Source organism: Scyliorhinus canicula, chromosome 18 (assembly GCF_902713615.1).
Source record: "Scyliorhinus canicula chromosome 18, sScyCan1.1, whole genome shotgun sequence".
Classification (NCBI taxonomy): domain Eukaryota; kingdom Metazoa; phylum Chordata; class Chondrichthyes; order Carcharhiniformes; family Scyliorhinidae; genus Scyliorhinus; species Scyliorhinus canicula.
The window spans coordinates 98,895,568-98,922,528 of NC_052163.1; the positions used below are offsets into that span (position 1 = coordinate 98,895,568).

At 48.0% G+C, this 26,961-nt stretch overlaps 1 protein-coding gene across 1 annotated transcript in view; it reads right to left on the minus strand.

Moving 5' to 3' along the window:
• The window catches only part of fbn2b (fibrillin 2b), a 310,225-nt gene that overhangs the window by 228,532 nt on the left and 54,732 nt on the right, over positions 1 to 26,961 (minus strand). The window contains exons 6-7 of the mRNA XM_038776744.1: positions 13,580 to 13,777; positions 12,284 to 12,409 (exon numbers count right to left, since the gene is read on the minus strand). Coding sequence (XP_038632672.1) covers positions 12,284 to 12,409; positions 13,580 to 13,777 — 324 coding nt within the window. The remainder of the gene's footprint in view (positions 1 to 12,283; positions 12,410 to 13,579; positions 13,778 to 26,961) is intronic.

The window sequence follows — 26,961 nt, forward strand, 5'->3', positions numbered from 1 at the left end:
GAGTAGTGGTGGAAGGGAGTGCCTCAAAATGGAGAAAGGTGACGAGTGGTGTTCCACAGGGATCCGTGCTCGGACCACTGTTTGTGATATACATAAATGATCTGGACGAAGATATAGGTGGTCTGATTAGCAAGTTTGCAGATGATACTAAGATTGGTGGAGTTGCAGATAGTGAAGAGGACTGTCAGAGAATACAGCAAAATATAGATAGATTGGAGAGTTGGGCAGAGAAATGGCAGATGGAGTTCAATCCAGGCAAATGCGAGGTGATGCATTTTGGAAGATCTAATTCAAGAGCGGACTATGCGGTCAATGGAAGAGTCCTGGGGAAAATTTATGTACAGAGAGATCTGAGAGTTCAGGTCCGTTGTACCCTGAAGGTGGTAACGCAGGTTGATAGAGTGGTCAAGAAGGCATACAGCATGCTTACCTTCTTCGGAGGGGGTATTGAGTATAAGAGTCGGCAGGTCATGTTATAGTTGTATAGGACTTTGGTTAGGCCACATTTGGAATACTGCGGCAGTTCTGGTCGCCACATTACCAGAAGGATGTGGATGCTTTAGAGAGGGTGCAGAGGAGGTTCACCAGGATGTTGCCTGGTATGGAGGGGGCTAGCTATGAAGAAAGGTTGAGTAGATTAGGATTGTTTTCGTTGGAAAGACAGAGGTTGAGGGGGGACCTGTTTGAGGTCTACAAAATTATGAGAGGTATGGACAGGGTGGATAGCAACAAGCTTTTTCCAAGAGTGGGGGTGTCAATTACAAGGGGTCACGATTTCAAGGTGAGGGGGGGAAAGTTTAAGGGAGATGTGCGTGGAAAGTTTTTTATGCAGAAGGTGGTGAGTGCCTGGAATGCTTTGCCAGCGGAGGTGGTAGAGGCGGGCACGATAGCATCATTTAAGATGCATCTGGACAGATATATGAACGGGTGGGAACAGAGGGAAGTAGATCCTTGGAAAATAGGCGACAGGTTTAGATAAAGGATCTGGATCGGCGCAGGCTGGGAGGGCTGAAGGGCCTGTTCCTGTGCTGTAATTTTCTTTGTTCTTTGTATTATGCCTATTCATTGCACTATTGCAGTTTATGTTCTTTAATTGCTTTACTCCCACTTCTCCAAACAGTCATTTCTGCATCACCCTCTGCGTTATGTTACCATCTGGTGACTTATGTTTCTCACTGAAGTTTATAACAGAATCTCAAACAAGTGTTCCTTTGAAAATGAAAACTACTGGAAACTCTCAGCATGTCAGGCAGCATCCATTGAGGGAGAGAGAGAGAGGCAGAGTGAAAGAATGGAATACTGTCACCACAGAGGGAGCCTCAACATCAGAAGGCAAAAAGGGTGATGTGGCCACACATGTGGGCAGTGGAAGAGGAAGTGCGATTATCTTGGAGGCACCCAATTAACGGCTGGTAGGTCAATAAAGTTAGGCAGGTGGGAAAGTATTGTCAGAGGACACGTGAGCACCATATCTAAAATGAAGGCAGCACTCACTGGGAAGGCGTCAGACACAGCAGATATTGAAGAGGAGACCTAACATGTTTTGCGCTCGTAGACTTGCACCATATCGAGGATGGGTGGCCACCAGGCTTAGTGATGCATCCCTGGAGGTGCCCACCCCCCATGATTCTCTGCCTCCTCTGAGGTGTTACAGCCCTGCTCCCATTGGCTGCTCCTCCTCACATCATCACAACTGCCAGGGTGGCTGTGGGACATTCACGATCAAGCAGATGTGGTAGAAACTGAAGTCAAACCTATACGCAGCTTTGAATAAACCTTCACAAATAGTGGGCTGGCTTTTCCTCTGAGGAAATTGGCCAGAGCGACAATGGCAGAAAACGGGACTAAATTTGATGGTGAGGTCCACCGCTAACTTTCTGCTCCATCCTTAATAATCAGAGCACCCCCATCCTCCCGTTCGCCAGGAATGTTGCTTCCCTGCCTTGCTGCATGTGAGTGACGGTGAGCCAGCAGGGCTGGATTCCCAATAGATTTTGGTGTTATCCGTTCTTGGCTTCCCACATTTGCTGGGAGAATCCTCAGGGTAGAATAGCAGATGCCCTGCATTCCTCATTCATAAAATTGAAGAATGCTGCACGGGCCCCTCCAGCCTGTCGTGCTGCCACCTGCTGGCAGTTGCTGTGGTTGGCATAGCACTGCACAAATAGGCTTCTTCCCCCCACCCCCCACCCACCACCCCAGTGACTCGTAAAACTCAATGGGAAGTGCTGATCCCGCCACATGGAGCCTGCTGCTGGCTTGACATCGAAGAGGTTAAACACGCGCTCTCATGGCATCTTTCAAATTTTTGTTTCAAAAAGAAAGAGAAATTAAAAGTTTTGCGTTGCTCAGTCACCACCCTTATGTCTCCCCCTCAGCAAAGAAATTATCCAACTGCACTCAATAAGCTGAGCAATTTGGATAAATGGCTGGTGACAGAACTTTGGCCAATTATCAGCATTCCAGTCTGTGTAATTATCATTCTAAATTAGAAAGAAATATGTCATGTAATTATTATCAGACTGGAAGTGGCTGGAACCCAAATTAATATGTAAAATGTCTAGTCACTTTTAGCAACTATTTTTATCTTTGAACCTTTAGTGATCAGGTCCCAGTCTTAAGGCAGTAATGACCACCCACTGCCAAGGATCCTACATCAAATGATGAGGCCCTTGTGCAGTTGGCACGTCAATTCTGATAGTTCAATCATGTATTTACACTACATTTGTGTGCATTTCTGTCCCTATGTATATGCAGTGTGCAACTGCTGCTGAATCCCTCATCTATGCCTTTCCTACCTCTAGACTTGACGATCCCATTGCTTCCCTTATCTGCCCTCACAAGTTTTATCCTCCACAAACTTGAGGTCATCCAAAATTCTGCTGCCAATGTCCCAACTCACTCCATGTCCTGCTCACCCATCACCCCATATCCTGCTGACCTTCACCAACCGCATCTTGATTTTAAAGTCCTCTTCTTGGTTTTGTGTTCGGGCTTCGGGGTGGGCAACACATGCCGTGAGAACTAGGCTGAAGTTCTTGGCTGGATTTTACTGCCCCCGCCCTCCCATCCCACAATGGTGTGTTTGAAGGTGAGGTTCACATAAAATAAAGCAGGTGACCAGCCCACCACATTTCTGCCCACCTATTACCTATCCCCCACATTACAGGAGCAGGAAAGGCATCAGCCACCACACTTGGCTCATTAAGGTTATGAAGTGGCCAATAAATGGAAGGGATTCATTTCATTTCAGTTGCAATAATATGTGACTGGAGAATGCGGCTGGGATGTAGCCTGCCTGACTGGGGGTTTCACTGCATTGGATAAAAGTGGGGAGGAAGGGGGGCTCCCCCATGAAGGTGTTTCCTCCCCTACTCTCTAAAACACAGCTCCCTATTCCCTGCCTGACCAAAATGCCCAGACATAATAAAGTTTGTTAGCCGTGATCTCCCTCCCTGGGGACTGCACGTAGTCCCAGCCGCAGCCACTCACTGCTTCAGGAACTTGACTGGTAGCTGTCGAGGGTGGGACTTCCACTTCATTAAGTCCATCCCCATGTCTATTGCTGCAGTGCGGCAGACAGATTGAAAGTTGGCGGGTTGTCTAGTCTAGGGTTGCCGAAGGATGGGATCAGGCAGGAGGAGAACTAAACTTGTGCTAGCTTGCAAACATTTGTCCTCTAACAGTGATCGACTATATCATGCCGGGATTGTAAAAAGTGCCGTTCCTTTTAAACCGAGGTATGTTGTCAAGTCAATTTTATCCACGTCAAATCAAAAGTCAAAAAAATGTAATTCCAGTCAGACTTGAGTCCAAGTCACTGACTGGAATCACCAACACTAGGCAGCAGTGACAGACACCTCTCTTGTAAAGGGGAACCGTTTAGCTTAATAACTACACTATTAGGGAGTTTGCTCAAGATTAATCAAGAAGAAGTGCCACTGCTAAGGCTGCATTCTGGTTAAGATACTGCACCTTACATGGAGCAAGCACCTTGCTCCAAACTGAGAATCCATGGAAAATGTGGATTGTTCTGATTCCTGATACAGGTTCTATCACAATTCTGTACAGTAAGACATTGAAAATGCAGCACTAAATAAATCACAATATGGTTGGAAAAATAGCAATCTTAGTATGTTTCTGTGGTTTAGGTTAGTAACATTTTATCTGTGTTTGTGATGCCTTCCCTGAATTGTTGTGTGTCTTCCCACATCGAGTAGTACATGGGTGCTACCCACTATACAAGAAATTCTCCTTCTTCTCCTAGCATATATAGGTAAATCAGAAATGTCCAAAATCAATCTCCCCAAACACACTTACAATATCAAACACAGAGTGAGTCGGATATCTCTGTACTGGATTCAGGCATGATTGTAAGTGAACTTGCTGAATTGAGCTTCTATCCAAACACTGCCAAATTCAAATTGTCGCCATATCTTGGCCAAGTCTATGTTAATACAGTTCTGAGGGAAAGTAAAGTGTTCAGTTAACGTCCCTATGTTTAACTTACACCAATGGAAAAGAAGTGAGTAGCTGCTGAGTCTTATCTTTTATTAGTATTGATGTGGAGATGCCGGCGTTGGACTGGGGTGAGCACAGTAAGAAGTCTTACAACACCAGAATAAAGTCCAACAGGTTTATTTGGAATCACTAGCTTTCGGAGCATCGCTCCTTCATCAGTATTCATTAGGTTTCTAATTATTTGTAAAAGTTTCTTAATAGTAGTAAAATTTATTAATATTAGTGAAGGTTTATTAATACAGATCAAAGTGAGCCGGCCGCTGAAGTTGACACTGCCGGCTGATTGGAGGGAGATTCAGTGAGAGAGGAGCAGCTCACACAGCGTCCGGAAGTGGATAGTGCAGAGCTACAGCTGCCTCAACCCTGCACAGCAGACAGGTTCTTTAAACCGGTGGCGGTCAGAACATATTTTTGAAAGGCAATCCTTTTCTCCAGTTTGGTGAAACCCACCAGAGTTCCTGGTAAGTTTCTGTGGGTTTCCCTCTGGAATAACTCCCAGCCTCATTCTATGGCAAACAGAGAGCTTGTTTTAATTAGATCCACGATGGGGGTTTTAAATTTATTTAGTCTACGGGGGGGCAGGGGGAGAGGTCAGACCCCCGTAGACTCACAATGGGAAGCACATGCATAGATTTTTAAATAAATTTAAAACCCCCATCATGGATATCCGCAGCTCAGATGCAACGCGGGTGGCTGTCTTGGACCCCAACACCCGCGTTATAACGGGGGACTACTGGAGTAGTGAGTTTTAATAGCAATAATAACATTTATCAGCAGCAGTAAGGTTCATTGACTAATAGGTAGAGGAATGGCTCCAACCTCTCAAGAGGTGGTTCCCAACCTTTTCAGTAACCAATTGCTCATAAACACGTCACATTTACTTACATTTACGGTCTTATTAGAGCAGTGGTTTTCGACCGGTGTGTCACCACCTGCTGTGGGAATGTTTTGGTGTGAGCAATATTTGAATGTCTGTATTGATCTGGACCTAATCAGGGCCAAAAGACAGCACCTTAAAGAGAACCATGCTTGAATTCTATGTGGGGGTGACTTGCCCACGCTATTTGGGAAGGTTTAACTTAACTTGGCAGGGGTGTGCGAACCTGGAGGTAATATCAGTGAGGAACACCAAGTACCCAGATACTCGGAGAGATAGATAGTACTCGAGTAGGAAATAGTAACTTAGTGGGTGGTTTCAGAATAAGAAGGGAAGTAATAAATGTCTAAATCAGGGTTACTGCGCATGTATGTGAATGTAGAGGGCGGTAAATAAGATTGATGAGTTAGCGGTGCCAAGCGGAAATATGATGCTGTGGCTATAACCGAAACCTGACTCAATGCAGGGCAGGACAGGGTATTAAATATTCCTGAATACAAGGTGTTCAGGGTATATAGGAAAGGAAGAAAATAGGGAGGGGGTGGCAGTATTGATTAAGGAGGATATTGCAGTACTGGGGCGGGATTCTCCCCTACCCTGCGGGGCGGGGGGTCCCGGCGTAGGGGAGTGGCACCAACCACTCCGGCGTCGGCCCCCCCCGGAATTCTCCGCACCTTTGGGAGCTAGGCCCGCGCCGGAGCGGTTTGCACCACGCCGACTGGCGCCAAAACCGGCACCAGCGGCCTTTGACGCCTGCCGCCCGGCGCCGGGGCATGCCGAAAGGCCTTCACCGGTTCTCGCAGTTGACGTCACCACCGGCGCATGCATGCTGGCGGATTCTCTTCCGCCGCCGCCATGGTGGAGGCAGTGGCGGCGGCGGAAGAAAAAGAGTGCCGCCACGGCACTGGCCCGCCCGCTGATCGGTCGGCCCCGATCGCGGGCCTGGCCCTGTGTGGGCCGGAGAATTTCGCCCCAGGAGAGAGAGAAAGTCCCAGTGGCTCACGGACAACATCTATTTGGCTAGAGCCAAGGAAGAAGGAAGGTACAATTACATTGCTTGATGTTGACCACTGACTAACGGGAAAGATGTAGAGGAACAAATTTGCAAGGAAATTACAGAGGGATGCAAGAAATATAGAGCAGCTATAATGAGGGAACTTTAATCATCCAAATATAGACATGAATGGTAGTAGGAAAAATCAGAGAGGCAAGAATCTCTGATGTGTTCAGGAAAGTTTTCCACAACAGTATGTTTGTGGATCACTGAGACAGGAGACATGGCTAGATCTTGTTCTTGGGAATGATCAAGTGTCAGTAAAAGAACATTTAAGGGACAGCGATCATCATAAGGTTTAGACTAGCCATGGATTAGGACAAAGAACATTCCAGAGTAAGAATAATTGGAGGACGGCAATCTTCAATGGGATAGGAGTTTATCTGGGCCAGATAAATTGGAATCAAAGGTTGGCCAGAAAAGCGGTAATAGAACAATGGGCTTCCTTTAAAGAAGAGACAGATTTGGCGCAGTCAAGGTATACTGCCAAAAAGGAAAAGGTAGGGGTAAAGATACACTTTTACAGACTTCATTAGTGAACACAATAATGATTTATTAACAAGAAATGTACAGCTGCCGCATGGCTGTAGCTGGCTCCCAAAATGTCTCTTTGCCCAAGAGGACTCCAGCCCCTTCGGTATTTTCGTACTCTTATGAGTCCCTATTGGTCACCCAGACTAAGTTGCCCTTAAAAGGATAATCAGCGCATCCCTCTCCCTTTAAGTCCATTATACCTTCTTCCATAACTTGTTCACTCTGTCCTAAATAATAACTAAACATTATGTATATGAGTTGGACGATTATAAATCGAATCTTCAAGAGGTTTTTCTGTTTCTTGTTGAGCGACGTATTCTGTAGTCTGAGATGCTCCCACAGGATCGATGTTAACAGGAACTACAATAATGGGTACCTCTTCTGGCACAGGCGATTCATCACTATTTCGTTCCACAGAGACATCAGTTATGTCCATAATAGATCGATTTGGTATTTCGGAACTTACAGGTTCGAAAACATTTCTTTTTAAAAAATAAATTTAGAGTACCCAATTAATTAATTTTTCAAATTAAGGGGCAATTTAGCATGGCCAATCCACCTACCCTGCACATCTTTTGGGTTGTGGGGGCAAAACACACGCAAACACGGGGAGAATGTGCAAACTCCACATGGACAGTGGCCCGGGGCCAGGAGCAAACCTGGGACCTCGGCGCCGTGAGGCAGCAGTGCCAACCACTGCGCCACTGTGCTGCCCCGAAAACATTTCTTGATGACAATATTGACTGCTGAAGCATCTCTCTACTCCTCAAGTGGGCCGCGTGATTAAGAATGATCTGTCCCTCCACTTGGTATGAAAGTCTTAGTGATAATAATTCAGGTGATCCAACTTGATCCACTGCCGAAGTTTCATATTATGCACTTAATATTTTTTTTTAATGTTGCAGCGGCGATGGCTCATTGGTGAGATCTTGAGGCTCTTGTGTTTAAACATAAACACCTTTATTGGTAGGGTTTAACTATGTATAGTTCTTTTTTCACAATGTTGGTCTGTCATGTGTGAAGGAATGGTCTAGTTCTCTGTTTCTGGTACTTAGGTTGTGTGGTAAAGCTACTTCTCTTTCCAGCATTTCAGTTCAGCATCTTTTTCATTGACCATTTTATCATATTGGCTCTTGTACTTTTCCGTTAGAATGACCATTTCAGCAATCTTGTTATGGCACGTGATCTCAGTTTCTTTCTGTTTGAATTGCTGATTCTGCTGTCAATTTAAATGCATTACCACTTTAAATGTATTACCTCTTCAAATGTATCACTTTTTAAAACTGTAATTTTTCACGCAGCTAGCTGTTGGCTTTCTATCTGTGTTTTTTTGTGTTCTTTCACTGTTTTGGCGCGAACCTGGCTGCTCTTTAAAAAAAATTTAGGTAGGTAATTTCAACGAGCTCTGGAGATTTTTTCTTTCCATATGGCTGTTTGCAGAGACCGTTTTTTTTTGATGTGCTGGTTTTTGTCTATTTAACTCGCACTTAGAGACCTGGTGCACTCGAAGGTTCAGTGGGGCCCTTGGATTTTCAAACTTGTTAGCTGCCTTTTTTTAAAAATAAGGCTGAGGACTTCTCTTCTTTTGCTTGAAGCTCATCAGCGATTGCTGCCGTGAGACCCTCACATGCTCTGCTCCAATCCTGCACATCTGATGTTTGTCAGGTTCAGTTTTGAGATTTTTCCCACGCTTTGGGACACCTCGCTGCAGTTGACTTTGGCCATTTATATTTTTTTAAGTTAAAGCTGCAGCACTGCTTTCTAGTGCCAGCTATTTTTCTTCGTAAAAAATAATTCTTCTGATTCTTCTGAACAGCAGCAATTCCTTTTTTTTAAACTTAAAGTCACAGCTTGTTGCTCCACAACGTTATTTTCGATTTTTTGGTGTTGTTTTACTGTGTCTGTATTTTAGCTCCCTTAATGCACTGAGCCTCCCGGAATGCACCTAGTCTACAATATAAGTAAAGGTGTGTTTCTGCATTTCACCCACCTTTTTTGTGGAAGCTGACCCAGGAGCCTTGCCACGTTGTCTCTGTTGCTCACCCATTTTGTAATCGTCTATCTTTTCTGATTCTACATTACTTAGGATCTGGCAATGTCTCAAACGGGTCTATTTGCCCAAAAAGAGGCATTCTGGTGAGTATGTTTTTCTCCAACTTCAATTAAAACAGGATACTCATAGGTATTGAGCCAGAGGCAGTGGCAGGATAATTTATCCTCGTCGCCAGATATAAAGATGCACTTTCACAGATTATTGAACACAAAAAGGATTTATTGACAAGAAATGTACATCAGCCTCATGGCTGTAGCTAGTTACCAAAATGTATTTTTGCCTAAGAGGACTCCATCCCCTAAGTGTGATTCCCTACTCTGAGCCCCCATTGGTCTCCCAGGCCAGCTGATCCTTACTCTGCTGTGTTGCTCTTAAGGAGACAATCACCACAATAGGGCAAACACATTCAGAGCTCCCTGGATGATGAAGGAGATTAAGATGAAGAAGAAAAAATATATGCCTATAATAGATGTCAGGTGGATAAAACAACAGAGAATTAGGCTAATTACAGACGGTTCAGAGGGGAATTGAAACATAAAGTAAGAGAAGCAAAGAGTGCGCATGAAAAGAGAAGCTAACATAAAAGGGAATCACAAAGTCTTCACTAGAAATATAAATAGCAAAAAGGTGGTCCGAGGAGGAGTGGGACTGTTTAGGGACTAAAACGGGGATTTATGCATGGAAGCAGGGAGCAAGCCAGAGATATTAAACAATTACTTTGAATCTGAGATTACCAAAGAAGAAGACACTGTCCAGGTAATGGATAAAAGTGGGGGTCATTCCGATACTTGAATGGTTTAAAATTGATAAGGAGGTGGTATTGGATAAGACTGTCTGTTTTAAGGTTAACAGGGCATTGGGACCTGATGAGAAGCATTCAAGGATACTGAAGGAAGTGAGAGTGGAAATTGAGGAGATAATGGCCAAAGTTTTCCAATCTTCCTTAGACTCAGGGAGTGGTGCCAGAGGACTGGAGAATTGTAAATGTTTGTGGTGGTATGATTAGCATAGCTGCCTGCCATTGGTGCAGAACACCGGCTTACCATTGGCCCTGGTCGGTCATGTGCCTCTCGACCGGTTGGTTGAGACCAGTCATGTGACGGCTCCCCGATTGGTCGAGAGGCTGAGTTAACCCCGCCTCCAGGGCGGGGTATAAATACCCAGTACTCCCGGCGGTCGTCCTTCTACTGTAATCGACCGCAGGGCTTAACATCTAGTATATTAAAGCCATACTTTTGTTCAGCAACTCGTCTCACGTTCAATTGATGGTACATCAATGTTACACACTTGTTTAAAAATGGCTGTAAAGATAAGGCCAGCAACGATAGTTTAACCTCAGTGTTGGGAAACTTCCAAAATCAATAATTCACAAGCAGATTAATAATCATACGGACAAATGTGGGTTAATTAAGGCAAGCCAGCATGAATATGTTAATGTCAAATCATGTTTAACAACTTGCTGGGGTTGACGAGGGTAATGCTGTTGACGTGGTGCACATGGGCTTCTGAAAGGCATTTGACATAGTGCCATACAACAGACCTGTGAGAAAACTTATAGCTCATGGATAACGAAATTGGCTGAGTGACAGGAAACAGGAGACAGTGGTTAATGGATGATTTTCAGAATGGAAGAAGGTTTGTAATGGAGTTTCCCAGGGGTCAGTTTTGGGATCCTTGGTCTCTTGATATATATTATTGACCGACACTTTGGTGTACAGGGCACAATTTTAAAACTTGCAGACAATACAAAACTTGAAAACATTGTGATCTGTGAGGCTGATGGTAAAGAACTTCAGAAGGACATAGACGGGTTGGTGGGGTCGTGGGCAAGTAGCAGATGAAGCTCAATGTGGAGAAGAGTGAAGTGATTCATTCTGGAGGAAGAATGCAGAGAAACAAAGGATACAATTCTGAAGGAGGTGCAGGAGCAGAGAGCCCTGGGAGTAGATGTGCACAAATCATGGAAGGTGGCAGGACAGGTGGAAAAAGTGGTGAATAAAGTATACCGTGTCCTAGGCTTTATTAACAGGGGCGGGAGGTTATGTTAAACACATATAAAAACACTGGTTTGGTTTCAACTGGGGTGTTGCGTCCAGTTCTGAGAAGCACACTTGAGGAAAAATGTGACAGAATTAAAGAGATTCGGAAAAGATTCACAAGAATGGTGCCACAGATGAGAAACTTTAGTTCGGTAGATAGGTTGAGAAATTGGAACTGTCCTCGTTGGAGAAGAGAAGTTTCAGAGGAGATTTGTTGGAGGTATTCAAAATCATGGGACGTCTGGACAGCGTAGATAGGGAATAAACTGTTCCTATTGGTGGAAGGGCAGCATGGTAGCATTGTGGATAGCACAATCGCTTCACAGCTCCAGGGTCCCAGGTTCGATTCCGGCTTGGGTCACTGTCTGTGCGGAGTCTGCACATCCTCCTCCGGGTGCTCCGGTTTCCTCCCACAGTCCAAAGATGTGTGGGTTAGGTGGATTGGCCATGATAAATTGCCCTTAGTGTCCAAAATTGCCCTTAGTGTTGGGTGGGGTTACTGAGTTATGGGGATAGGGTGGAGGTGTTGACCTTGGTAGGGGTAGGGTGCTCTTTCCAAGAGCCGGTGCAGACTCGATGGGCCGAATGGCCTCCTTCTGCACTGTAAATTCTGTGTAAATTCTATGTAACAGCAGGGCACAGGATGAAAGTAATTGGCAAAAGAAGCAATGGATACGAGAAGAGAAACATTTTCAAGCAGCAAATGCTTAAGATCTAGGGTGCACTGTGTGGGAGTGTGGTGGAGGTGGGTTCAACTGAGGCAGTCAAGAGGGAACTGGATTATTATGATAAAAGGTAAAATGTACTGGGAGAAATAGCACAAGGTGATTGGTTCATTCAGAGGGCCAGTAGTGACATGATGGGCCCAATCGTCTCCTTCCTTGCTGTAACAATTCTGTGATTCTGTGAGTCAAACTCGACTCAAATCGTTAACTCTGATTCTCTCTCCACAGTTGCTGCCAGACCAGCTGAGCGTTTCCAGCACTTATTGTTTTTATTTCTGTATTAATACTGAAATACGAAGGAGCTTGGTGCACCAGTAACTTCTTAACATAAACTGAAGGTGGTGACAGTGCCTTGCATCTAGACAGCAAATACCTCCTTAATCACATGTACTCGGGGAGGGACAAATAAGTGTTTGGACAGAAACAATTGCAGCGAGAAAGAGTGGGAGGGATGGAGTTATAACATTAAGCTGCACCTACCTTCACACTTCTGCGTGTTCTCACTCTGTCTGTGCCCAGCTGGACATTTGCATTCGTATGATCCCACGGTGTTGATGCAGTTCCCTCCCTGACACAGACCTGGGATGGCCTGACATTCATCCACATCTATCAAAGAAACCACGTCAGGTTTAGTTCATTATTCAACCACAGGAGGATCTTTTGGGATTGTCCTGTCTGAACACAGGATGTGCAGCCCTGTGGGCGGCAGGCTTAGAGATGTCACGTGTCCAGCCCTCGTCTTCAGTTACCCACGGACAGAGGCTCAGTATTTACGCTGTCCCCAATTGCTCGTGTAATTAGGCACTGCATTTATTCTGTCTCTGAATGCCTGAGCACACAGGCTCTGGGTTTTCTTCCTCAATTGAAATGAAATGAAATGAAAAGAAAATCGCTTATTGTCACAAGAAGGCTTCAAACAAAGTTACTGTGAAAAGCCCCTAGTCGCCACATTCCAGCGCCTGTCCGGGGAGACTGGTACGGGAATTGAACTTGCGCTGCTGGCCTGCCTTGGTCTGCTTTACAAGCCAGCTATTCAGCCCTGTGCTAAACCAGCCCCTTCTCACCCCAAAGGCAGGTCCAACCCACAACGCCACAACCTCCACCCTGGGGTAAGGCAGGGAGGCAAGTTTCAAACCGTCCCCTGCCAGAACGGGGTTTGAACACTGTGCTGTTGGTACTAAACTGATCCATATCTAGCCAACTGAGCCAGCCATCCTCCCCACCCTCAGGAATCTAAGTTTCTGTGGCTGCCTGCACTTTTATATGTATTCTCTACTCCAGAGCTCTGAACAATGGTGATCGAGGCTCCAAATCTCTTCCCCTCCCACAATCAAAATCTCTCATCTCTCATGGATACTCAAACTGTTTAGGCACATTATGAACACACCTTCCTTGGGCATCAAAGGGTCCTGAAATGGGACCAGAGCTGCTGGATCAGAGACAAGGAAACAACCCCCTGTGCCACAAAGCTTCCACGTTGTGTAATTTCCCGATTGCCTGAGTGCACAGATTCTGTATTCACTGTCCCCGATTGCTACCTGAGTGTACAGGCTCTTCACTGTTCAGCAGCCCAAGGCAGGGTAATGGTCCCACCTTCCAGCAGCACTTAAATGAGGTTGGGATAGTGAAGTGACCCCCCATCCAAATAGGGGCAGAGAAACTGAAACAGAGCTTGGGCGAGAATCCAGTGGTAACCTCAATGGCCGATTTGGACCTGCCCAGAAGGAAAGCTCAGCTCACGGGTCTGTAATTTCAATGAAGAATGAAGGAGCTCACCTTGACAGGCACCACTGCGAATGTTGGGAATGAAACCACGGCGACAGGGGTGAGGCTGTGCAGGACACATCTCGCACGGGTGGCCCCAAGCTCGACCAATGGTGGCACAGCAGAGGGTTTTGGTACAGACAATGCCACTCAGTTGTCCTTGGCACATCTGGTTATTGACCTGAGTGAAGCATGGCCCAGTCCGGTAATCTGTAGTGGAAAACAAATCCAGTGAAAAGGATGTCAACTTTTCAAACGTTGGTTAGTGATGAGCTGGACCATGATGGAGAATGTCACAGTTAGTCACTAATCTCCAATGTTAATAACAGCAGTTATACCTCCTGAGTTCTTACTATATATATTAGAGTTCTTATTAGAGCGCTGATTTTCAAGGTTCGCACTGTTTTCTGGAGCCTCATTGCAGGTGACGATCATGGAATGGAACCGAGACAATGTGCCACCATTTCCTAATGTATAAAATAAATAAAGTTGCCATAATCCCAGATGACCACAGGCTCCTTTCCATTTTGCGGGGGAGAGCTGAGGTGAGGGGCAAGGTTGAGAAGGCATGGTAAACCAGATGGCACAGGAATTGAACCCACGCCATTGGCCTTGCTCTGCCTCACAAACCATCTGCCCAGCCAACTGAGTAAAACCAGCCCCCGCCCTTACTGTTCCTGATATGTAAAACGAGGACTTAAGTTCCCCATCGGTATTGCAAACTCAGAAGTGCTTTGGGAGTTTTATTCTTGGAAGCTCAGTCCTGCTGAAGATTCCAGCCTCCAGGTATCATCAGTCGTCAAGTGTTTGACATTCTGATGTTATTGGGTCTACTATTTTAGCAGAATTAACAGCTGCAGTAAAATGATCAAGAGGCAGTCAGTCAGTAACTGCTGATATTGCACCCAGTTACACCTAAGCTTTAGTTTCGTTAAATTAACTCTAAAAATATATTGGGTCACTGACAGGAAATTAAATAGATCAAAAGACAATCTCATTGGCTCTCTTCATGAATCTTTTGTAGCCCACACACCTGCAGTAGATTTATCATGAAGCTTGGGTTTAATATGCCTCAATGAAAATTTAATGAAAGCACAATGTGGCAAACACATTACTTCAGGTGACATTTTATAACTCAAGCAGGTTTACAATGAATTAACTAACTAATCGCTGCTACTCTGGGGCATGATTTGTGAAGTGTTTTTTTGAAAATAATTCCCAGGCATTCCGCAGTACCCCAAGCAACTGAAACAACTGTTAAAGTCTTGAATGGCGTCAACATAAACCATGCCGACACACGCAGGGTGTATACCCCTATGCAGAGGCGCACAGATAAGACATTTTCACACAGACACACACTTGTGGGCTCCGCAACTACCCTCAGTCAAACACAAAGTCAGCAGCAAGACACCAGGGGCGGGATTCTCCCGTACCCGGCGGGGCAGAGGGTCCCGGCGGGACGGAGTGGCGTGAACCACTCTGGCGTCGGGCCGTCCCAAAGGTCCACACCCTCAGCAATAACCGACGGCTACTGTTTGAACGTCATGATTTCCAAAGTTAATTCCTAACATTCAGATATACAGTACTGGGCGGCAGAGGCAATGATGAAATCCACACCACAGGCTGTCATGGAGAGAAACTGGACTCCAGCAGAACTAGATTCAGGTTTGTGTGTCTCAACCGGGATTGGTTGTTAAATCAGCAGGGAGACGCTGACTGGGCAATATTGTCAAGGGGCCAGCTGTTTCACAAGATGTGCTAACTATGCTGGGACAGTTATAATGATAATAATAATCTTTTTATTGTCACAAGTAGGCTCACATTAACACTTCAATGAAGTTACTGTGAAATGTCCCTAATCGCCACATTCAGGCGCCTTTTTGGGTACACAGAGGAAGAATTCAGAATGACCAAATTTCCTCGCCCAAGTCTTTCAGGACTTGGGCGAGGAAACCGGAGGACCCGGAGGAAACCCACGCAGACACGGGGAGAATGTGCAGTCTCCGCACAGATAGTGACCCAAGCCAGGAATCGAACCTGGGACCCTGGAGCTGTGAAGCAACGGTGCGAACCACTGTGCTACTATGCCGTCCAGTTAAAATTGGAACCGGCTGAGAATGCAGCCACAATGTTGGACCGTAGGGAGAGAAGAAGTAGTGGGACGGAGTAGTTGAATAATGGAGCAAGGATGAAAGGAGATGAAGGTCTGCTAGTGGAGGAAAATCCTGAGGGTGGTTAGGACCACAAAGGTGGTCTGGAATGTAAACCTCCCTGGGTAATGAAGGATGAAGAAACCAAGGGAGGCAGGGATGATGGTAGGGGGCAGGAATGATAGATAAAGATGGCAAACTGGAGGCAGATGAGGATATTGAGTATGTAAGTTGATACTGGGGTGGGCAGGGATGAGGATCTGCAAGTTATTCATGATTGAGGACCCAAGAGTGTTGGAATGAGGACCAAGGTGTCGTGGAAATCTATGCTAATAATGCAGGCGACTCTCTCAACAGTGAGGAGCCTTTTTACACCTCGCCAAATCGTGCTAATCGTCACACTTAAAAATCAAGTACGAGAAAAGTCATTTTAACACCTGTCAACAATTGAAAATTCCTTTTTTGGAAAATGTAAGTGCTGGAATGCAATTCCCTAAAGTCTTGCTGACCCACTGTGTGGGATTTGGACATCTGGAATTTATCAAAAGTCTGGAATCCTAGAAGTTTGCTCCCCAGAGGCAAGGGTACAACATATACACAGATGTCTTACTCTTTCTCAGGAACAGCCACCTTTGACTGAAGTTATTTATTTATTTTACTTAAAGGGATCCTGGCTCAAATTCCTTCATTACTCTTTGATTGAATGACTCGGAGCGCTGAGTTTCCTTAAAGGCCCCATGTGTTGTCTCATTTTAGTGCAATGTCTGAGAAACACATATTTCTAGTGATAACTCATACCGGCTCCAAGATCCTGACAGATCCTAGTTCCACTCTACCATCTAGCCGCAGCCAAAAGTATCGAGAAACAACTGTGGTGGCATCCTTTATGTCCTTTCCGTGATAGGTCTTCCTGTGTCCCCAACTCTCACTTGTTGATCCCACGTACAGAATAGGCTTCGACCCATCATTTTCCTAATTTCCATTGATCCACCTTCAGCTTCCTAGACCATAAAATTCAGAATTCCCCAATCTATTCCTCTTCACCTCTCTCTTCCCCCTTTAAATCAAACCTTAAAATCTAACTCTTAGTGGGGTGGGGAGGGGAGGGTCTCGCAAATTTATAAAGGTGGAGTGGGAGGGAACACAGATGCGGGGAGGTAAAACGCAAATGGGAAAATGAGCTGGGTAAGGGGCTAGCGGCAGGTCTGTGGGAGGATACTCTGAGTAGAGTTAACATGTCCTCATCATGTGCCAGGCTCAGCCTGATTCAATTCAAGGTGGTTCACCGGGCACACGTGACGGTGGCCCGGATGAGCCGGTTTTTGGGGGTAGAGAACAGAGGTGAAATTCTCCGACCCTCGCCCGGGGCCGCCGAAAATCCCGCCCCCCGCCGTGGCAGAAATTTTCCGCCACCCAGGAATTGGCGGGGGTGGGAATCACCCCACGCCAATCGGCGAGTCCCCTGCAGCGATTCTCCGGCCCGTGATGGGCCGAAGTCCCGCCGCTGGGAGGCCTCTCCCGCCGCCGAGGTTTGAACCACCTCTGGTGGCGGCGGGATCGGCGGCGCGAGCGGGCCCCCGGGGTTCGGGGGGGGGGGGCGTGTGGCGATTGGACCCCGGGGGGTGCCCCCATGGTGGCCAGGCCCGCGATCAGGGCCCACCGATCGGCGGGCGGGCCAGTGCCGTGGGGGCACTCTTTTTCTTCCGCCGCCGCCGACGGAAGAGAATCCCCCAGCGCGCATGCGCCGGTGGTGACGTCAGCGGCAGACAGCCTTTTGGCCAGCCCCGGCGCCGGGCGGCCAAGGCCGCTGGTGCTGGTTTTGGCGCCAGTCGGCGTGTTGCCAACCGCTCCGGCGCGGGCCTAGCCGGAGAATTCCGCACCTTTGGGGAGGCCCGATGCCGGAGTGGTTGGCGCCACTCCCCTACGCTGGGCCCCCCCGCCCCGCCGGGTAGGGGAGAATCCCGCCCCAGGTGTGTGAGGTGTGCAGGAGGGCCTCCAAATCATGTCCACATGTTTTGGGCATGTCCGAAGCTTAGGGGATTCTGGCAGGGATTTGCCAATGTCATGTCCATGGTGCTAAAAGCGAGAATGGCGCCGAGTCCAGAGGTGATGTTTTTTGGAGTGTCGGATGACCCGGGAGTCCAAGGGTCAAGAGAGGCTTTTGTTTTGGTCTTTGCCTCCTTGGTGGCCCGGAGACATATTCTATTATTCTGGAGGGACTCGGAGAGCCTGAAATCGGGGGTATGGGTTATCGACATGGCTGGGTTTCTCAGGCTTGAGAATATTAAGTTCGTCCTGAGAGGATCAATGTTAGGGTTCGTCCGGAGGTGGCAGCCGTTTATCGACTTCTTCGGGGAAAACTAAAGTGTTAGCAGATACAATAAAAGGGGAGTTGTGTTAGGGAATGAGGGAGTGGGGAGATAGTTTAGTTTAGGCGTGATCAGCGAGGGGAGATGGAGGGACTTGGGAATTGTGTTTGTGGTTGGTTGGAGGGGGTGTTACGTACTGAATCATGTTTACATTTGCATTTGTATCTTTTGTTGTTATAAAACCATAAATGCCTCAGTTAAATGTTTGTTAAAAAAAAATTAACTCTTAGACTAAGCTGTTGTTAACATACATAGAACATACAGCGCAGAAGGAGGCCATTCGGCCCATCGAGTCTGCACCGACCCACTTAAGCCCTCACTTCCACCCTATCCTCGTAACCCAATGACCCCTCCTCACCTTTTTGGTCACTAAGGGCAATTTATCGTGGCCAATCCACCTAACCTGTACATCTTTGGACTGTGGGAGGAAACCAGAGCACCTGGAGGAAACCCACGCAGACACGGGGAGAACGTGCAGTTCCGCACAGATAGTGACCCAGCGGGGAATCAAACCTGGGACCCTGGTGCTGTGAAGCCACAGTGCTATCCACTTGTGCTACCATGCTGCCTTAATTTGTTCATTTAACATCTCCAATGCATCTTGCACAGCACCTCTGGGTGTGTTCATACCATCAAAGACAACTTGTTGTTTTTACTGACATATTATTGCAAGGGTGATCGTGGCCAATCTCGCAATAAAACCTAATTCTCAAAACTTGATTTGTGATGTTGAGCTGAACAGAGGCAAGCCATCCTTAAGGAGTCAAAGGGTTTTGATTTTATTTTAATACGCTTCAATTTCCCCAAAACACTGACCTGAATGACAGAGTTACATGGTGAACAGGACAGGGATGGGTTCATTGAACCTACTCATGTTTGACTCAGTAGGTCAATGTCAAGTCATTAAGCTTTGTGAAACTGTACTGCCAGTAACTGGGGTGCATTTTATTAAATTTAAGACATCTGGCAGATTCTCACTTACAATGAAATTCACAATGAGTCATGCCATGATGTCACTAGCATGTTATTTTAGCGCAGAGCTCTCCTCAAAAAAAATTAACACAATCTCTGTCACGCTGAAACAACTTTCCATCATTAAATGATAATTGTTTAAATGCTGAGAAGAAATGGATTCCTTATTAAATCAGAAATGTTCCAAAGATGTGCAGGTTAGGTGGATTGGCTATGCTAAATTGCCCCTTAGTGTCCAAAGATGTGGTTAGGTGGGGTTACGGGGATAGGGCGGGGGAGTGGGCATAGACAGGATGCTCTTTCAGAGGGTCAGTGCAGACTCAATGGGTCAAATGGTCTTCTACTGCACTGTAGGGATTCTAAGGTTCCAAATGTGATTGCCGATTAGGTCGAAGAACCCACTGCTCAATTTTATGCCGAAAATGCTTGCAGCTACTCACACAAGCCAGTTATTTCTTTGTCAGAATATAAATTCCAGACAATTTGAACTCCAACTACAAAACAAAATGAATCAACCCGCTATTTCAGATATCCTCACTGTCACCGTTTCTCTGATGTACAACAGGTGCAAAGAAAACAATCAGTCAGTCACACATCCACTTGCTCCCTAATTTTCCTGCAAATTTCTCATTCTGCTTCTTATTTCAGCTCCATTAAAATCCACTTTGGTGTTTTTTCTGTTGCTGATTGTTGGCACAGAGAGATTTTGGAAGGCAATTACAATTGGGAACCTTGGGCGAAATTCTCTGCAGACCGTCGTAACGCCGATTTCCGGCGAGCAAAATTGGTGTAGATGACTCCGGCGTGGGGGCCTTCTTTTAGGCGGCTATTCTCCGTTCCCGGAGGGGCCAGCAGCGGACTGACGCGATACGCGTCAGTTTCACCAGCTGCGGAAGTGGTGAGACCCGGCGTTTTTGGGGGGGGGGGGGGGGGGGAGGAGGAGAGAGACAGACCCGGCATTTGGGGGGGGGGGAGGAGAGAGACAGACTCGGCATTTGGGGGGGGGGGACCCGGCATTTGGGGGGGGTGTTCCGGCATCGGGGGGGGGGGGGGGTTGCGGCATCGGGGGGGGGTTGCGGCATGGGGGGGGGTTGCGGCATGGGGGGGGTTGCGGCATCGGGGGGGGTTGCGGCATCGGGGGGGGTTGCGGCATTGGGGGGGGTTGCGGCATCGGGGGGGGGTTTGGGGGCAGCGGCGTGCAGAGAGGGGGGCAGCGGCGTGCAGAGAGGGGGGGCGACGGATGCCCGGGGCCAACGCACCATCGCCCCCCCCCTCTGTACGCCGCTGCCCCCTACCCCAACCACCCCCCCCTCACCACCCCTACCTCCCTCCAACGCCCCTACCCCCCTCCAACGCCGCACCCCCCACCCCCCACCCCCCAGTAACGCCGCACCCCCCCCCCACTAACGGAGGAAGGAAGGGGGGAGGAGGAAGGAAGGGGGAGGAGGAAGGAAGGGGGGAGGAGGAAGGAGGGGGGAGGAGGAAGGAAGGGGGGAGGAGGAAGGAAGGGGGGAGGAGGAAGGAAGGGGGGGAGGAAGAAGGAAGGGGGGGAGGAGGAGAGAGGGGGGGGTGTGGGTACCGGCCTTCAGAGGGAGGGGAGGGTGTGGGTACCGGCCTTCAGGGGGAGGGGGACGGGGTGTGGGTACCGGCGTTGAGGGGTGTGGGTACCGGCGTTGAGGGGGGGGGGGACCCGGCGTTGAGAGGGGGGGACCCGGCGTTGAGGGTGGGGGGTTGCGGCGTTGCAAGAGATGGGGGGGCGGCGTTGGAGGGGGTAGGGGTGGTGGGGAGGGAGGTTGGGGAGGGGGGTAGGGGTGGTGGGGAGGGGGGTAGGGGTGGTGGGGAGGGGGGTAGGGGTGGGGAGGGGGGGTAGGGGTGGTGGGGAGGGGGGGTGGTTGGGGTAGGGGGAAGCGGCGTACAGAGGGGGGGGAAGCGGCGTACAGAGGGGGTGGGGGCGACGGTGCGTTGGCCCCGGGCATCCGTCGCCCCCTCTCTGCACGCCGCTGCCCCCAAACCCCCCCCCATGCCGCAACCCCCCCCGATGCCGCAACCCCCCCCGATGCCGCAACCCCCCCCCCGATGCCGCAACCCCCCCCGATGCCGCAACCCCCCCCCGATGCCGCAACCCCCCCCCGATGCCGCAACCCCCCCCGATGCCGCAACCCCCCCCCCCCGATGCCGCAACCCCCCCCCCGATGCCGCAACCCCCCCCGATGCCGCAACCCCCCCCGATGCCGCAACCCCCCCCCGATGCCGCAACCCCCCCCCGATGCCGCAACCCCCCCCCCGATGCCGCAACCCCCCCCGATGCCGCAACCCCCCCCGATGCCGCAACCCACCCCCCCCCCCCAACACTGAATGGCATCAACCATCATCAATGGTTGACGCCGTTTTAAAGGTACTGTGATTTTCGCCAACGTGGCCACGGGTCACGTCGGCGGGACTTCGGCCCATCCGGGCCGGAGATTTGTGGAAACAAAAATATAATGACATCCCGCCGGCGCCAGCTGTTTTCAGAGGCTGCCGGCAGGATTTGCACAGCGCCGGTTTTTGGCCGGTCAGAGAATTAAAACCCTGCGGGAGCGGGAATAACGCCGCTGCCGGCCGATTCTCCGACCCTGCGTGGGGTCGGAGAATTTCGCCCCTTGTCTGAAGTATTGAGGCTCATATAAGGTTGTGACCTCCACCATCCCCATCCCAAAATCCCTTTTATGAAGTCAATTGGCACCCGCTTTGGAACTCCACACTCGAGACATAGCACAGAATCAACACCATTTTGCAAGAAACTAAGATTAAAAAGTGGGTGATTCCCATTTCCCGGCAATTCATCTTGCATTTTTAAGTGCAGTTCACCCATTGTTAGCCTGCTGTAATGGCCCATACTTTATCTATCCTAACACTTATGGTTACTTTATTAGGAAAACATATTCCATTGATTCATAGTACTTTACTCAGTTTGATATTTATTGCCCACGAGTTACTCATGTTTACTCTATCATTACCCTGTTCTTTTAACCCATGTTTGCATTGTCTGACTCCCCATGATTACCCTTGTCTATGGTCACTCTGTTCTATTGACTGAATAAGCTGGACCATTGACCTATGGCCATCTGGTGTTGTACACCTATGGCTACTCTGTCTCTTTACCAAAGATTATTCTGTCCATTGACCCATTGTTACAATAGTGCCTTACCTGTACATAATCTTTTTCAGTGAACCAAAACCCAATGGCCATGGTTGGTTTCTTGGATTGACCCACGGTGACAATGCCTTACTTTGTGGAGCTGTCTGTAGCAGCATTCAGCAAAGCGTAATCATTCAAATCCTATCTTGGCCAGGTAAGCCAGCCTTCTTAGTTACAAGCAAAAGGAGAATCCGACACAAACTAGTTCCATCATATCACCTGACAGTACGGTAAGGCAATTAGTCATAGACCAAAGGGACACTCTCGGAGAGAGAGAGAGACAAGTGGCTATATCGCTCGAGGGACATCATTCCACAACAAGCAGAGGGCAAAGCAAAGAGGCAGCCTCCGTTAACTGCAACAACCAGAATGGGTATTGTCTCTATGCCATTGGCATCATTCTGCACCACACTTGAGCCACTAACCAACATCCCTCAGACATTGAAAATTAATGGAAGCTCACCATTCACTGAAGGTTAACCTTCCAGAATGATAAAATTAACAGTTTAATAATTGGCTTAAGTTACTTCAGCATCAGGGCAGCACGGTGGCGCGCTGGTTAGCACTGCACCGAGGTCCCAGGTTCGATCCTGGCCCTGGGTCACTGTCCGTGTGGAGTTTGCACATTCTCCCCATGTTTGCGTGGGTTTCGCCCCCACAACCCAAAGATGTGCAAGCTAGGTGGATTGGCCACGCTAAATTGCCTCTTAATTGGAAAAAATGAATTGGATTTTCTAAAAATTTTTTTTTTAAAGTTACTTCAACATTAATAAATTAATTTATGTCCACAACTACGGCTGAAATTATGATCCAATGATCAATTTTACAATGCTGAACTGAATTGGACAAGCATTTCAAACCAGAATCGATTGATTTTGATTCAAAGAAAATATTTTGGACTGACTGATCAGCAGTGAGATCCAGATGTATTTTCAGGAAATGGAGAGTGCGCCGATAAAGAGAGACATCTGACTGTCAGCATAGTGCAGTTTGATACATTTCCGTAGAGTGATGTAATTAAGACTTATGGTTAAAATTGTATGGATGAGGCCTGAGATCTAACCAAATGAGGCGGGCAGGTTTCTTGGGTCTTAATGCCCCATTTCCTGTTTCTAAAAAAATCCTCTGCGGTTCCTCACCCCATATTAGTTTTATCCAAATTAATTGAAGAGGACAGAAGTGTTTGGTACTCATTAACTCTGTGCCAGGCATCTGGTTCACGTATAATTTAGAAAATCAGCCACCACAAATTGTCCTTTCATGTTGTTGTAGTGGAATCAAATTAGCAGTTACCAATTCACCATTACAGGACAGGAAGCAAGTCACTTCTAACTCGGTAACAAAAGTATTTGCAAAACTCCAGTTTCACATGACAGGGAGAAGCAGGATTGATGGAAATGTATGCCACAGCGCTGTGCTGTTACATTGTACAACAGTGTGAGCCAGTATTTTAGCTGTCTGTGGCTAATTGGGATCCAGGAGTGGTTAACTGCATTTTTGATTTGTAAATTTTTAAAAAAGGAACCATACATACTGTTGTGTATGCGATCGAAGTGCTCATTGGTACGATGAATAAATGCACGTTTTACCCATTTTGTGCGTGTTTTGATAAGATGATGGGACAAAAAGCTAAATGTGCAAGCGTTTACTCATTGTTATATGCGTTCTTTCATTGCCGTTTATGGATTATCTTCTAAAGTGCGTAACTCGGACGAAAACGTGAAGTTCATCACCATGGAAACACCATGCAGCAACATTGTGCAGAGAGAGAGAGATGAGATGAGATGTCATCTCCTCAGCTCGACCAAACAATGATTCCTTTGGGCCAGCAGAAAAAAACAAATTCAACCCTTAAGGAGAAGCTCCGACAGGACACAAAGGAAAACAGCAAACCATATCTAACCACATTCTGGATGGAGAGCAGGATGTGTCTCCTCGTCAGCCTTCCTGTTAATCACGATGAAGAGGTTACAGGGATATATATATTAAAATACAATAGCAGTCCAGTGTTTAGTTGGAAATACAGATTTTGGTATGTACGTGTGCAGGAGTGTACCGTGCAGTACATTCCACTGCACCTTCACTCCTGAGTGGCACGATCGCACAGTGGTTAGCACTGCTGCCTCACAGCACCAGGGACCAAGGTTCAATTCCAACCTTGAACGACTGTCTGCGTGGAGTTTGCACATTCTCCCCGTGTCTGTGTGGGTTTGCTGCGAGTGCTCCGGTTTCCACCCACAGTCTAAAGATGTACAGGGTAGGTGGATTGGCCCCTTCGTAAGGTGGGGTTACAGGAGTAGGGTGCTCTTTCGTGCGGGCTCAATGGTGGCTCCTTCTGTACTGTAGGGATTCTACAGCAATATGCATTATACACATTATAGCTCCAAGCAATGCACAAAGGAAAAATGCAAAACGGGCTCTACATATGAAACTCTGCCCCACACCACCTTTATATGACAGCAAAGAACATCCAAATCATTTATTCTCGAGTTTTGCAAAATTCAATTATTTTCTAGCCACTTATCACTTAATTGAAATGTTGGATTTAATAACTGCCCTCGTTCTGATACCTCTTATCTATTATGGTCTGCATGTAATACTGTCGCTTTCTGCTTTGAGCCATAATAATTTTTGAGACATCAAGTGACACCTGTTCAGAAACACCTGCCAATTTCTCATTCACATTACCAAGATTAAGCTACACAGATTGTGTCAAAGCTGCAGTGCAAACCGATTGGGGTTCAGGAACAGGCTTATCGAATAATTACAACGTGGAAAGTAGCCATTGGGCACAACTAGTCTGCGTTGGTGCATACCCTCCACATGAGCAGTACTTCAATTCCCTTGTGCCCACAGCTGTGGGGGGATGAGTGGGAGGGTGCAGTGAGAGTCCAAGAAGCAAGAGATGAGAGAGAGAGAGAATGTGTGTGAGAGAGAGAGAGAATGTGAGAGCGAGACTGTGAGAGAGAGAGAGAGAGAGACTGTGAAAGAGAGAGAATGTGGGCGAGAGAATGTGAGCGAGAGAGGGAATATGTGTGTGTGAGAGAGAGAGAGAATGTGAGAGAGAGAGAATGTGTGAGAGAGAGAGAGAGAGACTGTGAGATAGACTGAGAGAGAGAGACTGTGAAAGAGAGAGAATGTGAGCGAGAGAATGTGAGAGAGAGAGGGAATGTGTGTGTGAGAGAGAGAGAATGTGAGAGAGAGAGAGAATGTGAGAGAGAGAGAGAGAGAATGTGAGAGAGAGAATGTGAGAGAGAGAGAGAATGTGAGAGAGAGAATGTGAGAGAAAGAGAGTGAATGTGAGAGAGAGTGAGACAAAATGAGAGAGAGAATTAGAGTGTGAGAGAAATGTGTGTGAGAGAGAGAGAGGAGAGAAGGTGTGTGAGAGAGAGTGAGAAAATTTGAGAGAGAGAGAGAGAGAAAGTGTGAGAGAGAAAGAGTGTGTGTGATATACCTTCAATTCAACAAGAGGCAGAGAGAGCAAGTGACCAGTAGATTTTATTAGTCATGAACTTGCCTAGCCAGAGTCGGTTGTACAGATGAATGCCGCCAACAGGTGGCCAGGGGAGCGTACGGGGTGCTGTGGGTGGCGGCGGGCAGCGGGGGGGTGATGTAGGCGGGGGGGGGCACATTGGCAGGGGAACTAGCTGGCACCAGGTCCCGTAGGGAGACCGTATCTTGCCGTCCGTCCTGGTGCGCGATGTAAGCGTACTGGGGGTTAGCGTGGAGCAGCTGGACCCTCTCGACCAGAGGGTTGGTCTTATGGCTCCTCATGTGCCTCCAGAGAAGGACTGGTCCCAGAGTTTTCAGCCAAGATGGATGAGAGACCCCGGAGATGGACTTCCTGGGGAAGATAAACAAACGATCGTGAGCGGTCTCGTTCGTGGCTGTGCAGAGGAGCGATCTGATGGAGTGGAGGGCATCGGGGAGGATCTCCTGCCAGCGGGGGATCGGGAGACTTCTAGACCTGAGGGCCAGAAGAACGGCCTTCCATACCGTCACGTTCTCCCTCTCCACCTGCCCGTTTCCCTGCGGGTTATAGCTCGTAGTCCTGCTCAAGGCGATGCCTTTGTTGAGCAGGTACTGACGTAGCTCATCGCTCATGAACGATGTGCCCCAGTCGCTCTGGACGTAGGCAGGGAAACCGAACAGTGTGAAGATGCTGTGCAGTGCCTTTACTACGATGGCAGAGGTCATGTCGGGGTAGAGGACAGCGAAAGGGAAGCGGGAGTACTCATCGATGATGGTGAGGAAGTATGCATTCTGGTTGGTGATGGGCAGGGGCCCTTTGAAGTCAATGCTTAGACGCTCAGAGGGCTGGGAGGCCTTTACCAGGCGGGCCTTGTCTTGCCGGTAGAAGTGCGGTTTGCACTCCGCGCAGACTTGGTAGTCCCTGGTCATTGCCTTGACCTCCTCGGTGGAGAAGGGCAGATTGCGGGCCTTAATGAAGTGGGTAAGCCGGGTGACCCTCGGTGGCAGAGGTCATTGTGGATAGCCCGAAGTTGGGTCATCTTGCGCGCTGGCGCATGTGCCGCGGGACAGGGCATCTGGGAGCGCGTTGAGCTTCCCAGGACGATATTTGATCTCGTAATTGTAGGTGGAGAGTTCAATCCTCCACCTCAAGATTTTATCATTTTTTATTTTGGCCCAATGTGTGTTGTCAAACATGAAGGCGACCGATGGTTGGTCGGTGACAAGGGTGAACCTCCTACCGGCTAGGTA